The 12,148-nt window shown below is 32.7% G+C and overlaps 1 protein-coding gene across 1 annotated transcript; it reads right to left on the bottom strand.

Moving 5' to 3' along the window:
* Window positions 1-2,924: 2,924 nt before the first annotated feature.
* LOC108366376 (cAMP-dependent protein kinase catalytic subunit) lies at window positions 2,925-4,770 on the bottom strand. Its single transcript, XM_017620781.1, has one exon. It carries the CDS (start codon window positions 4,438-4,440, stop codon window positions 3,379-3,381), a length of 1,062 nt encoding a protein of 353 aa, XP_017476270.1. The 5' UTR covers window positions 4,441-4,770; the 3' UTR covers window positions 2,925-3,378.
* Window positions 4,771-12,148: the final 7,378 nt, after the last annotated feature.

The following is a 12,148-nucleotide window of genomic DNA, read 5'->3' as shown; positions in this document are numbered from 1 at the left end:
ATGTGCAGCTGTATGTTTCTAATAAAATTGGATCGATTCAGGATATTTGTCACCAACTTAACGAGGACTTAAGCTCAATATTAGCATGGTCTAGGGAGAATTTACTTTGCCTCAATGCTCAAAAATCTTGTGTAATACCTGTCGCTAAAGATAAATTTTTGGCATTATTTATTGGTGCCAACTAGCTTAAATTAGTTGACAAAGCCGGGAATTTGGGTTTCGTTATTAACTCTATACTTGCGTGTGATGATCATGTTAATGAAGTTGTGAGTAAAATATTTTTTACTCTACGATGTATTAGAGTAACTTCACCTTATGTACCTGTAGCCACTAAGAAAGTTAATTACAAGTTTAATTGTTCCTTATATCACGTACTTTCAAATCGTCTACGGTNCGCTAAAGATAAATTTTTGGCATCGGATATTCCCACCTTATTTATTGGTGTGCCAACCAACTTAAATTAGTTGACAAAGCCGGGAATTTGGGTTTCGTTATTAACTCTAGACTTGCGTGTGATGATCATGTTAATGAAGTTGTGAGTAAAATATTTTTTACTCTACGATGTCTTAGATTAACTTCACCTTATGTACCGGTAGCCACTAAGAAAAAGTTAATTACAAGTTTAATTGTTCCTTATATCACGTACTTTGAAATCGTCTACGGCAAATTAGACTCTCATTCACTCCAAAAATTGAATATCGCCATTAACTCTGCCACAAGGTATGTATTTGGTTTAAAGAAATACGATCATCTCTCATCTATGCGTGAGTCTATACTTGGCTGTGATTTACAAAATTTTCTGAACGCGCGTAATTGCATTTTTATGTTCAAATTATTTTTCACGAAGAGCCCGGATATCTGTACAATAAACTTAAGTTCTCCAAGAGTACACGTTCGTCAGGTCTTATTCGTCCGAGATTTAACTATTTATGCACTTCAAGACTGTTTTTTATTAATGCGGTAAGGCTCTGGAACTCCCTTCCACTGTCCTTGAAGAACGCGTTGCACATAGGCAACTACAAAAAACTCATATTTAACTTTTTTTCTTCCAAGCGCGATCAAGAATAGTGGTTATAAGCTTACCTTTGTTTTGTTTTATTTTAGAATATATGATTTGTAATTCAACGTATACATTACCTTAATCTATATTGTAATATTAATTATTATCTGTACTTTTTATTTTATTTTTTGCAATTTGTTTGTATCATTGTGCAAGTAAAGATTACATCTTAATGCACTAATGTTTTCAATCTAATATTAAATAAATTAAATTAAATTAAATAATATCTTAAATTGATCTCAAACAGTGATTTAAAAAATTTTATATAGTTACATAGGCAGTTACTGCTGTACCAAATACAGTCACTTACAAAAATATTTTGCATCGATTTTTTTGCAATATTCAAAATATTTTTCATGGTATTTTTATGTTAATTAAAAAAATATATAGCTCAGTTTACAACAAAAATCATGTAAATCAAAATTTCATACTTTAGAGAAAGTTGGTTTAAGTTCACCAAATTATCATAAAAATATCAAACATTTTAATCATAATTTTTACAAAAAATTCTATTATGCAGTTTTATAGCCCATTCAATTTAATTCAATAAAGTGTAAAGTTGCTAAAAACTCCCTTGATTTTTTAATTTTTTTTACTGACGATGTTGGGCATTTTCTTCCTTATAACGAATGTTTTTGTGGCAAAAAAAAAAATATATAAAATGTCAACGGGATGTTTTAGCAACTTCAAAATTGCACATACGTATATATTTTTTTAACAAAAAAAAAAATACCATGAAAAATATTCTGAATATTGCAAAAAAAAATCTATGCAAAATATTTCTGGGAGTGACCGTATATGCATTTGTACTTGTAGTACAAAAACCATGTTATAACTTAATGAGGATATGTACATACATACATATATGTTTGTCAAATTTTATGTTTGTTTTTTGTTGATTGAAAATACTGATTTATCGCCTTAATAAATATGTAAATGAATTAAAATAAATTGTACTTTTTTTTGTTATATCAATCTGATTTAAAATACTATAATAGGATGATCACAGATGTGTTGCACTTTTACCTGAATTTCGGGACAATCCCGGGATCCCGGGATTGTATTTTCAGATCCCGAAAATCCCGGGATCGATAAAACCCGAAAATTGACATCCCTACTAACGACCCGGCGATATGCCCATAAAACATTTGATATTTTTGTTGTATTAATGTCTTGGGCATATCAAACATTATCTGAAACATGTTAACTATAATTAAACTATTTTTTCTTACTTTTTACAGTACAGTTTAAGGAAATTTCAACGTTATGTAAAACCCGTAAGAAAATAGTAAAGTATTTTGTTTGAATTGAAAATCTAGCACAAAACAGTAAAAATTTTGAAAAATCAGGACATTAGCGTACTGATTGAAGAAATATATAAAATCAGTACAAGAGTTGAAAAATCAGTATTGTACTGCTAAAATCAGTATGTCGGGTAACCGTATGGACGAAACACACAAGTTTTAGGTCGAAAAACAGTTTTAGCAACGAAAACATGTTTTCGATCTAAGTCCGAACATGGCATTATTGTTCAAATACAGACTCCCTGAAGAAGGCTCGGGAATCACTGAAACGTGAGGAGGGAGAAGGAAAATTTATTTTCGCTTTTTATTTCAACGGCCGAAGTAGCTCCAACCAGCCAACTAAAACGCTTTAGTTTTTGCAAATCTGACAACTTACCCAAAATATAAACTTTGTACTCGACGCAGTCCTTAATTAAAAAATATATACGTATTCCCTTAAGCTGGAAAAGCTTTTAATTGACAATTGTGTCAAAATTTCAGGGAACAAGACTTTAGACGAGAAAGTTTTCCATTTAAAAGAATAATCTAAATATAATATGCATTTTATACATACTTTTTCGTTCGTAGTAGTATCCAAGTATTCACATACGATAGCTCCAAACATCTGACGATATAATATATTTTAATCTTGATTCCGGATACAGCAACTAAAATACGTCACCAAGCATACGTTGTTTCCTTAGTTTATGCCTATATTCCTTTTAATTAACCACGCTTTGGATGTTCTGTTTCGCACTGGAGATACACTGAGACATTGTCTTTTAAGTGTTTTTAACTATTGAGGATCCTATCGTTTGCTGTTCATTTTTGAAGTGTTTATTTCTAACTTTTTTAAATCATTGTTTTAAAGTAATTGTTAAGTAGTATGCAGAACTCAGATGAACTACCCGGAACATGAAATAAAACATGTCCAGCGTAAGTATGTATAAAGTATATTTCTTACTTTTTAAATTGTTAGGTCAATATGTATATAATTTTGTTCATACTCGTCAGTATGTAAAAACTGTATTACAATTAGAACTCAGCAAACTCCTTTGCACACTTTTCAGTGCTAGAAATTCGAAGCGCTTCTTCCTCATAGTCATCAAAGTTACTAGTATCGCCAGGACCTTTACACCGGGGAATAAATGGTGCTTCAACTTTTTTCTGAAATATAGCAATCCAGTCCGTAGAGGCAAACCACTTTTGGTTTTTAATATCATTGACACCTGCTTTTAAATTGCCGTAACGCTTTGTTAAATCAACTTGCAATAGATTACGTAACAAGTCCTTCAAGTCGGAACCAAAATGAGAAGGAAATCGCACTTTTCCCGAGACGATTTTTTCATATATTTGAATCGGTTGGTCTGCAAAAAATGGTGGATAGCCAGCAGCCATTTCATACACCAGCACTCCAAGAGCCCACCAGTCGACAGCTTTGTTGTAGCCTTTGGATAATATAATCTCCGGTGCCAAATATTCAGGTGTGCCACACAAAGTCCATGTGCGTCCCTTAACGCGTTTAGCAAATCCAAAGTCAGTGACTTTAAGATATCCTTGTGAATCAATCAATAAGTTCTCCGGTTTAAGATCTCGATAAATCAGATCAAGATAGTGAAGGTATTCAAAAGCAAGTACAATTTGTGCAGCGTAGAATCTAGAATGGGGCTCTGAAAAACGACCCACTTTACGTAAATGCGAAAACATTTCTCCTCCTGGAACGTATTCCAATACCATATACAAATTGGAGTTATCTTTAAAGTGGTAACGAAGAGAAACCAGGAACGGAAACTGAATAGCTTGGAGAATGCGTTTTTCATTTAAGGTATGCTCCACCTGTTTAAGTTTAACAACTTTTTGTTTATCAAGAATCTTCATAGCGTAATAGTCTTTTGTTGGTTTGTGCTGGACGATCATAACACGCCCAAAAGAACCAGTACCTAAGGTCTTAATACGCTCAAAATCATCCAAACATGCAGTATTAGTGGGGTTTCGACGCCACTTATCTTCAAATTCTTCTTTTGCTTGCTCAAGAAACTCTTTCACCGTCTCAGCAGCGTCTACTTTCTTATTAGATGTAGTTGCGTTATTACCCATTTCTAAGAAGTGAAAAATGTGTTTTAAACGTATTTTCAAAAGCGTGGGTGTGGTTGGTTGCGGCGTCTGGAGTAAATTTTGTTCGATCCAATATATATATTAGAAGCTTCTTTACCAGATCCTTTTGACTTTAAATCTCTTCAAAATGTATGCAATACTTTGCTGACGCTCCGAATATAGCAGCTGGAAGATGATCCAATCAAGTTACACAATTTGCAGTTGTATTGTTTAAGAGTCAATGTAATACGGATTTCGTGTCGAATTTTTATGATACTTTAAAAGTAAGCTTAAAAATGTTCATTGTTTATTTTAGTTTTTTGATGGGATATCTATAAATAGAAAAACGAAAATATCGAAGGTTAAAGAAGAAAATAATTTAAACAGAAACTTTAGGATGCTAATTTTCGCAAGTTTTAAATATCAAATGTTTGCTAACAGTTAACTAATTTTATTCTTTATTGGAGGAGTTTATTGTTTGAATACTTGTAATTTTAATATACAGCGTGGCGACGAATAACTGTTACTCAGGTTTTTTTGAGAAATAAAAGGGTCCTTTATAGATTTTGCGAAAAAAGTAATTTATTGTTAATTTTCCACAGATTTTACTTTAGTTGTATTAATTAGTTTTTAAATTCTAATCCTTATTTACATTTGCCAGCAGCGTAAACTTTGACAGAAAAGTTCATTTGGCACGCAGGTCTTCGTCAGTTAATTTAATCCATATCTTCTGTAACCATAAGCTAATTTTCTTCATTTTTAGTCCCTTATACTCCCCCTTTTGTCCAACATAAGGCATCATACTCAAAAATCGAATAATCTCGGAACTGGTGATTAGGACGGCCATTCATTCGACCAACCTTATACAGTTTTTTGTCTTTTTTTGTATTTTTTTATACATAGCCTAAGAAAAATACACCTGAAAAAGACTTGCGTGCCAAATGAACTTTTCTCTCAAAGTTTTAAACTACTGACAAATGTAAATAAAGATTAAAATTTAAAAAATAATTAATACAACTAAAGTAAAATCTGTGAAAAATTAACAATAAAATACTTTTTTCGCAAAATCTATAAAGGACCCTTTTATTTCTCAAAAAACCGGGGTAACAGCTATTCGTCGCCACGCTGTAAAAACAAACCAAAGTTCATAAAATTTTAAAGTCTCACAGTTTACCGTGCAGGACAAGTTAGGTGGACAAGATTTTTTTACGGATATTTTTTGCGGTATATTAAAAATGGCGATTTCCGAAATACTGTCCGTTTTTCAGATTAGTTTTCGTTTGCGAATTAATGCGAATTTTACAAAATTTTTGGTTGCTGAAATTCTGAAAGCACTATTTTCCGTCACCACAAATGTGAAAAACATGGTGCGGTACACTTTTGTTTACACCTACTGCGAAAAAAGTGCATTTTTTAAGAAACAAACAAGTATTTAAGTTCATTTCTTTTAGGGACGGTGCACATTAGAGCGACACGATACGCGATACGACACGAAAGCGACATCGACATACAAAGTACGTGGGAATTGGTAGGGAGTAATGAAAACTATGCATACATGCACGACGGCGACACGGTTTGCTATCACACCGCATATGGTATCGCTCTAATGTGCACTGCGCGCATGACGATGTCGCTTTCATATCTTATCGCGTATCGTATCGCATATCGTATCGCTCTAATGTGCACCGTGCCTTAGAGTAATTTTCTTGTAAATCGAACAGTTGTTATCTTATAATTAAAAATCTGGTCTAATTTGGAAAAATCCAAGCAGTTATACGATAATATTTGCGCAAAATGCGACGAACAATTTCGATGCATCTAACGGTTTTTAAAAACCTGTAAAATTTTCATGTTCCCTTCTTAGCCTTTTCACAGGGCGTCGTGCTCTTTTCTCAGTAGGTTGCGCTAAGATCCGGCAAAAGTCCTGCCTTTTCTGCCCTCAAATAAACGTGAGGGTGAAAGTTGCACGGTTGATTTTTAATTTGCGCTTGTAAAAATAAAATTATTTTCCGTATCAGAAATAAGTGTTTTCCTATGAAATTAATAAAAGACTTACAGTGCAAGTGAATAATTCAGTTTTAATAAGTTCTATAAATGAAATTCTTATGGAGTGCCATATTTCCTGTTTCATTCTCATATGAAGAACGGAACATTTTCTCAGGTTTCAGAGCAACGTAAAGCAAGAGTTCCCATATAAAAGGGCAAAAGTTATTTTGAGAAAAGAAAGCGCTATGAGACTTAACTGTCGTCACTGATGTTAATTTTAGCTTTACAATTGAATAGTAAATGGAGGGACCTACAGCTTTCCACCGTCTCTGAATAAAATAATGGATTTTATGAGAAGCTTTTTCATGGCAGAAATAAATTCGGGGGTTTGCCATAGCCTGGCGAGGGGCGACCGCCGCGCAGTGTGCTTTTTGAGCACTCCATGCGAATTAATCGCACCGCTTTCACACCGCAACGTTTTGATATGAAACAAAATGGTTTTGCCTGCCAATGTGTACCCCTGCATTTGAAAAGCGCATTCTATATTGCATTTTTTATGATTTGCTTGCAGTTGTGCATCCTTCACACACTTTATCTCATTCTAACAACAAGTGCGTTTTAGTGATATTCAAAACCTTTAATTTGAGCCAAGGTAGAAGTCTCCAGGCCCTTTGAGTAAAAACTCGTACAGAAATTTTGAAATTTGGTCAAAAATCGTTATAACTTGGACGTCAGAGGGACTTAAAATTTCTTCCATGGCTCAAATTAAGGATGTTGAATAGTACTAAAACGTACTTGTTGTCCGAGTGATATAAAATTTTGAAAATGATGTACAGCTGCATGTGAATAAAAAAAGCAATAAATAATGCATTTTTTTAATTAAGGTGTTCAAATATTTTTTTATTTTTTTTCAATTTACAAACAGTGGAATCGTGTTTCTAATTTCAAAATCTATAATATTAGTGTAATAAAACATATCAACAATTTTTTCGGAATAAATCTGTAAATCTAAAATGTAAAATTACCCCATCCATCCCATATTTGAAAAAAATATTCAAAGGTCGCAAAAATTGGTTTTTTGCTTTTTCAGCCAAACTGTAAGGCGTATCATAATGTAGATTATACAATTCTTTATAAAAACTGTTGTTCAAAGGTCGCATAAACTGGTTTTTTGCTTTTTCAGCCAAACTTTAAGGCGTACCATAATGTAGATTATACAATTCTCTATAAAAACTGTTGACACTTTTGCTCCTAAGAACTACTATTTCTAAGATATAGCGATTCAAAATTTTAGTAAAAGGTGTGTTCTCCTTAGAATGCAAATGATCAATTTATTATTAAATTTAGATGAAGAGGGTTGTATTGTATTTATAAAATATCCTTATTTGATTCCCAAGAATGTTAATGGAAGTTAAAAAGTTCTTTCATGTTAATATTTGTACCGAAATAGATTTGTTTTTATTGTGCAAAATGGTGGATAAATCAGCTTATTAAGCTGGGATCACACGATTTACACATTTTGCTAAAAAATTTGTCAAATTCATAGACAAACCGTGTGAACGCTAAATTTCATTTGCCATTTATTAGAAAAGTCAAATATTTTCCTACTTGTGGCAAATCAAAAATAACTCTGGTGGCCAAATCATATGAACGCAATGCTGCTACATAAGCCAAATAAAAATCACGCAAATTACCAAATATTTGATTTGCCACTTGATGACAAATGCCAGTGACGAATATACAAATATTGTTGAGCGGTATTGCCATTTTGTTAAATTGTTTGTGCTTGTGAAGCTTTGTATTTTTCTATTTTGGTTAAATTTTTAAAAGTAATTTAATATTCGTAACCGAAAAACTTTCGAAAAATATCACGTTATTTGAAAACAATAATTTCAAAATATTTGTTCAAACTGAACATTTGAAAACATGTACATATTCGGCAATAGTTGAGTGTGTAGAGAAGCGTGCGGTTATTTGTAAGCTTTCATGAGGTCCCAGGTTTGTATGCCGGCAGACGAACATATTTAAAAAGTATTCACAAAAATATATTTAATTGCTGAATATAATTAACTATGAAAAAGCATATGTGAAGTTCAGAATGCAAAATTTCAGAAAACCAAACGGAAAAGCATTCGTTTCCCAACCATGCGTGGCACTTTTCTATGCACTTTTCTTTCAGAAATCCATTTCCGGATTCTTCGCTGGCTCAGACTACATATACATTAGACTGCATCACCAAAAAAGCTGCGTTTTTTCAGCCGGGATTACAAAATTTATTATATTTTAAGACGCCCACCAAAATATTTCGGAAAAATATTAAGATTTACGTGAGCTGGACCGATTTGAAACTTCCTCCAAAAAATGGAGGTTCTTACGAATAAAAATAATTTCTTAAAGAACTTTTTGAAAAAAGTCCCCTCGGATGACAAAACAGATTAAGCTTAAAAAATATAATTAACCAAAAACAAAAATATTTAAGTAATTTGCTTTATGATTAATTAACACTATGAGTAAAATGAGTAATCAACATTTCAAAGTACCCTTTAAATATAAAGTAGTTGAAGTTCCTTGATACTTCGAAAACAACATTTCTGTTTGCAAAAATTAAAATAAAATTTTTTTTCTCATACAGATTGTAAAAAGGATAAGCATTTTCCAAAGCAAACTCTTTTAACGAGCAAAATTCATTTTTTTGAGTAATCATATTTTATTTAACTCGATTAATCATCGTTTTGAGTAATCAAAATCTTGATTAACCAACTTGCTTGAGTAATCGAATAATCGCACAGCCCTAATATACAGATTACACGGTGCTACAAAAAAGAAGTCATGAAATACACCCGAAACAAAACCTAGTGTAGGTTGTAGGTATGGTCGAGTTCAACCTGTAAGTAGGTCCCGTATAGTTCCTGAACCCTTCAATTTTGTTTAGCCGTTATTTTCGTACTTGATGCACTTATCTATTAATAGCTTGACTATTTTCCATTCGATTTTATAACAAACATTACTCCCCCTGATATATAGCTAGCCTTGAGTTTTTTAAAATTACCGCTATGTGGGTGGAGTACGTGGTTTTTGTCTGATTTCAAAAAAAATCGGTGCTTAAGGAGGCCTAGCTCAATGTGCATATCAAATTTGGTCGAGATCGGTCAAGTAGTTTTTGAGATACGCATATATGATACATGTGGGCGGTCCCAAGCACATTTTCCAAAAATTTTATGAAAAACCATTTTTTTTCTTAAGAGTCACTGTATATATTTTTCATAATGAGAGATAGTCAGATTTATAAATTGCAGAAACAACAAAACCGAGCTATGAGATTCATTCTTACTAAACGCTATGACACCCCTATCAGAGATATGCTATCTACTCTAAACTGGCTGAGCATTGAACAACAGCTGTTTTACTATACAATGAAATTTATCAAGAATATTATAGATGGCAACTTACCCGATTACTTTAAAAGCAAGATTAAGTATGTCAATAATGTACATTCCATTAATACTCGTAATAGAAATGACTTTAATCTACCTTCTTACAAAACCGAAGCAGATAAATGTAACTTGTATTACAAAGGATTAAAATGTTATAATGAATTGTCAAATGAGGTTAAATCCAGCAATATGAATGAATTCAAAAAAAAATTGTTTAATTATTGTAGGAGCCTTCCAATTTAGTGATACATGGGCAATCTTCCGGACTACCAGTCGCAATGCACCTACATACAAAGTATACTGTTTCCCCACGCCAACATGGTTATACCGTACCCAAACGCATCCGTAAGGTAGCCGAAGCTCATCCCGAAACGCATCACTAGATCGAATTCAGTGCATCGCCGTTTTGGATGCTTGCTTCGCAATTCATATGCATAAACGGCCTTTATATCATAGCATGTATTGATACGATTCGCAATTTGGCCACATTTTCATCACTAAAATTGGTTGCTCATATTAGTAGCTTATACTGTATATTTTAGGTTAGGCTATAAGAGTATATTTTAAGAATTGTGTATAAACTAGGCTTAATAAGCTGTAAGAAATAAATAAAATAAAATAAATAAAAATATATAAATTTTGAGTAAATAGTGATAAACCNTAATCAAAATCTTGATTAACCAACTTGCTTGAGTAATCGAATAATCGCACAGCCCTAATATACAGATTACACGGTGCTACAAAAAAGAAGTCATGAAATACACCCGAAACAAAACCTAGTGTAGGTTGTAGGTATGGTCGAGTTCAACCTGTAAGTAGGTCCCGTATAGTTCCTGAACCCTTCAATTTTGTTTAGCCGTTATTTTCGTACTTGATGCACTTATCTATTAATAGCTTGACTATTTTCCATTCGATTTTATAACAAACATTACTCCCCCTGATATATAGCTAGCCTTGAGTTTTTTAAAATTACCGCTATGTGGGTGGAGTACGTGGTTTTTGTCTGATTTCAAAAAAAATCGGTGCTTAAGGAGGCCTAGCTCAATGTGCATATCAAATTTGGTCGAGATCGGTCAAGTAGTTTTTGAGATACGCATATATGATACATGTGGGCGGTCCCAAGCACATTTTCCAAAAATTTTATGAAAAACCATTTTTTTTCTTAAGAGTCACTGTATATATTTTTCATAATGAGAGATAGTCAGATTTATAAATTGCAGAAACAACAAAACCGAGCTATGAGATTCATTCTTACTAAACGCTATGACACCCCTATCAGAGATATGCTATCTACTCTAAACTGGCTGAGCATTGAACAACAGCTGTTTTACTATACAATGAAATTTATCAAGAATATTATAGATGGCAACTTACCCGATTACTTTAAAAGCAAGATTAAGTATGTCAATAATGTACATTCCATTAATACTCGTAATAGAAATGACTTTAATCTACCTTCTTACAAAACCGAAGCAGATAAATGTAACTTGTATTACAAAGGATTAAAATGTTATAATGAATTGTCAAATGAGGTTAAATCCAGCAATATGAATGAATTCAAAAAAAAATTGTTTAATTATTGTAGGAGCCTTCCAATTTAGTGATACATGGGCAATCTTCCGGACTACCAGTCGCAATGCACCTACATACAAAGTATACTGTTTCCCCACGCCAACATGGTTATACCGTACCCAAACGCATCCGTAAGGTAGCCGAAGCTCATCCCGAAACGCATCACTAGATCGAATTCAGTGCATCGCCGTTTTGGATGCTTGCTTCGCAATTCATATGCATAAACGGCCTTTATATCATAGCATGTATTGATACGATTCGCAATTTGGCCACATTTTCATCACTAAAATTGGTTGCTCATATTAGTAGCTTATACTGTATATTTTAGGTTAGGCTATAAGAGTATATTTTAAGAATTGTGTATAAACTAGGCTTAATAAGCTGTAAGAAATAAATAAAATAAAATAAATAAAAATATATAAATTTTGAGTAAATAGTGATAAACCCCTTAGCCACACTGCTCAAAAAATCTGCACGTCCGGTACATACACACATATAAATTCAAGGCCGTATTTTTGCTTAAATTGCTTAACTTCTACAATTTTTATGCAATTGCATTGGATGAGGCATCAATTCATTCAAAAATAAATGTTCTTTTAGATAAATACCACATATTTGGCAACTTTCATACACATTTTTGAAATTAGCGATGCTCAATGTTCAAAAAATGAAGAAAATAGGGGCCCATTAATATTTAACCGATGAAAACTCCCAACAAG

The sequence above is a fragment of the Rhagoletis zephyria genome, unplaced genomic scaffold, assembly GCF_001687245.7.
Source record: "Rhagoletis zephyria isolate East Lansing unplaced genomic scaffold, Rhagoletis_zephyria_1.1 Rzeph_scaffold_02246, whole genome shotgun sequence".
NCBI lineage: Eukaryota > Metazoa > Arthropoda > Insecta > Diptera > Tephritidae > Rhagoletis > Rhagoletis zephyria.
Note: the sequence above shows the minus strand (reverse complement) of the source record. Positions and strands in the feature narration are given on the sequence as shown.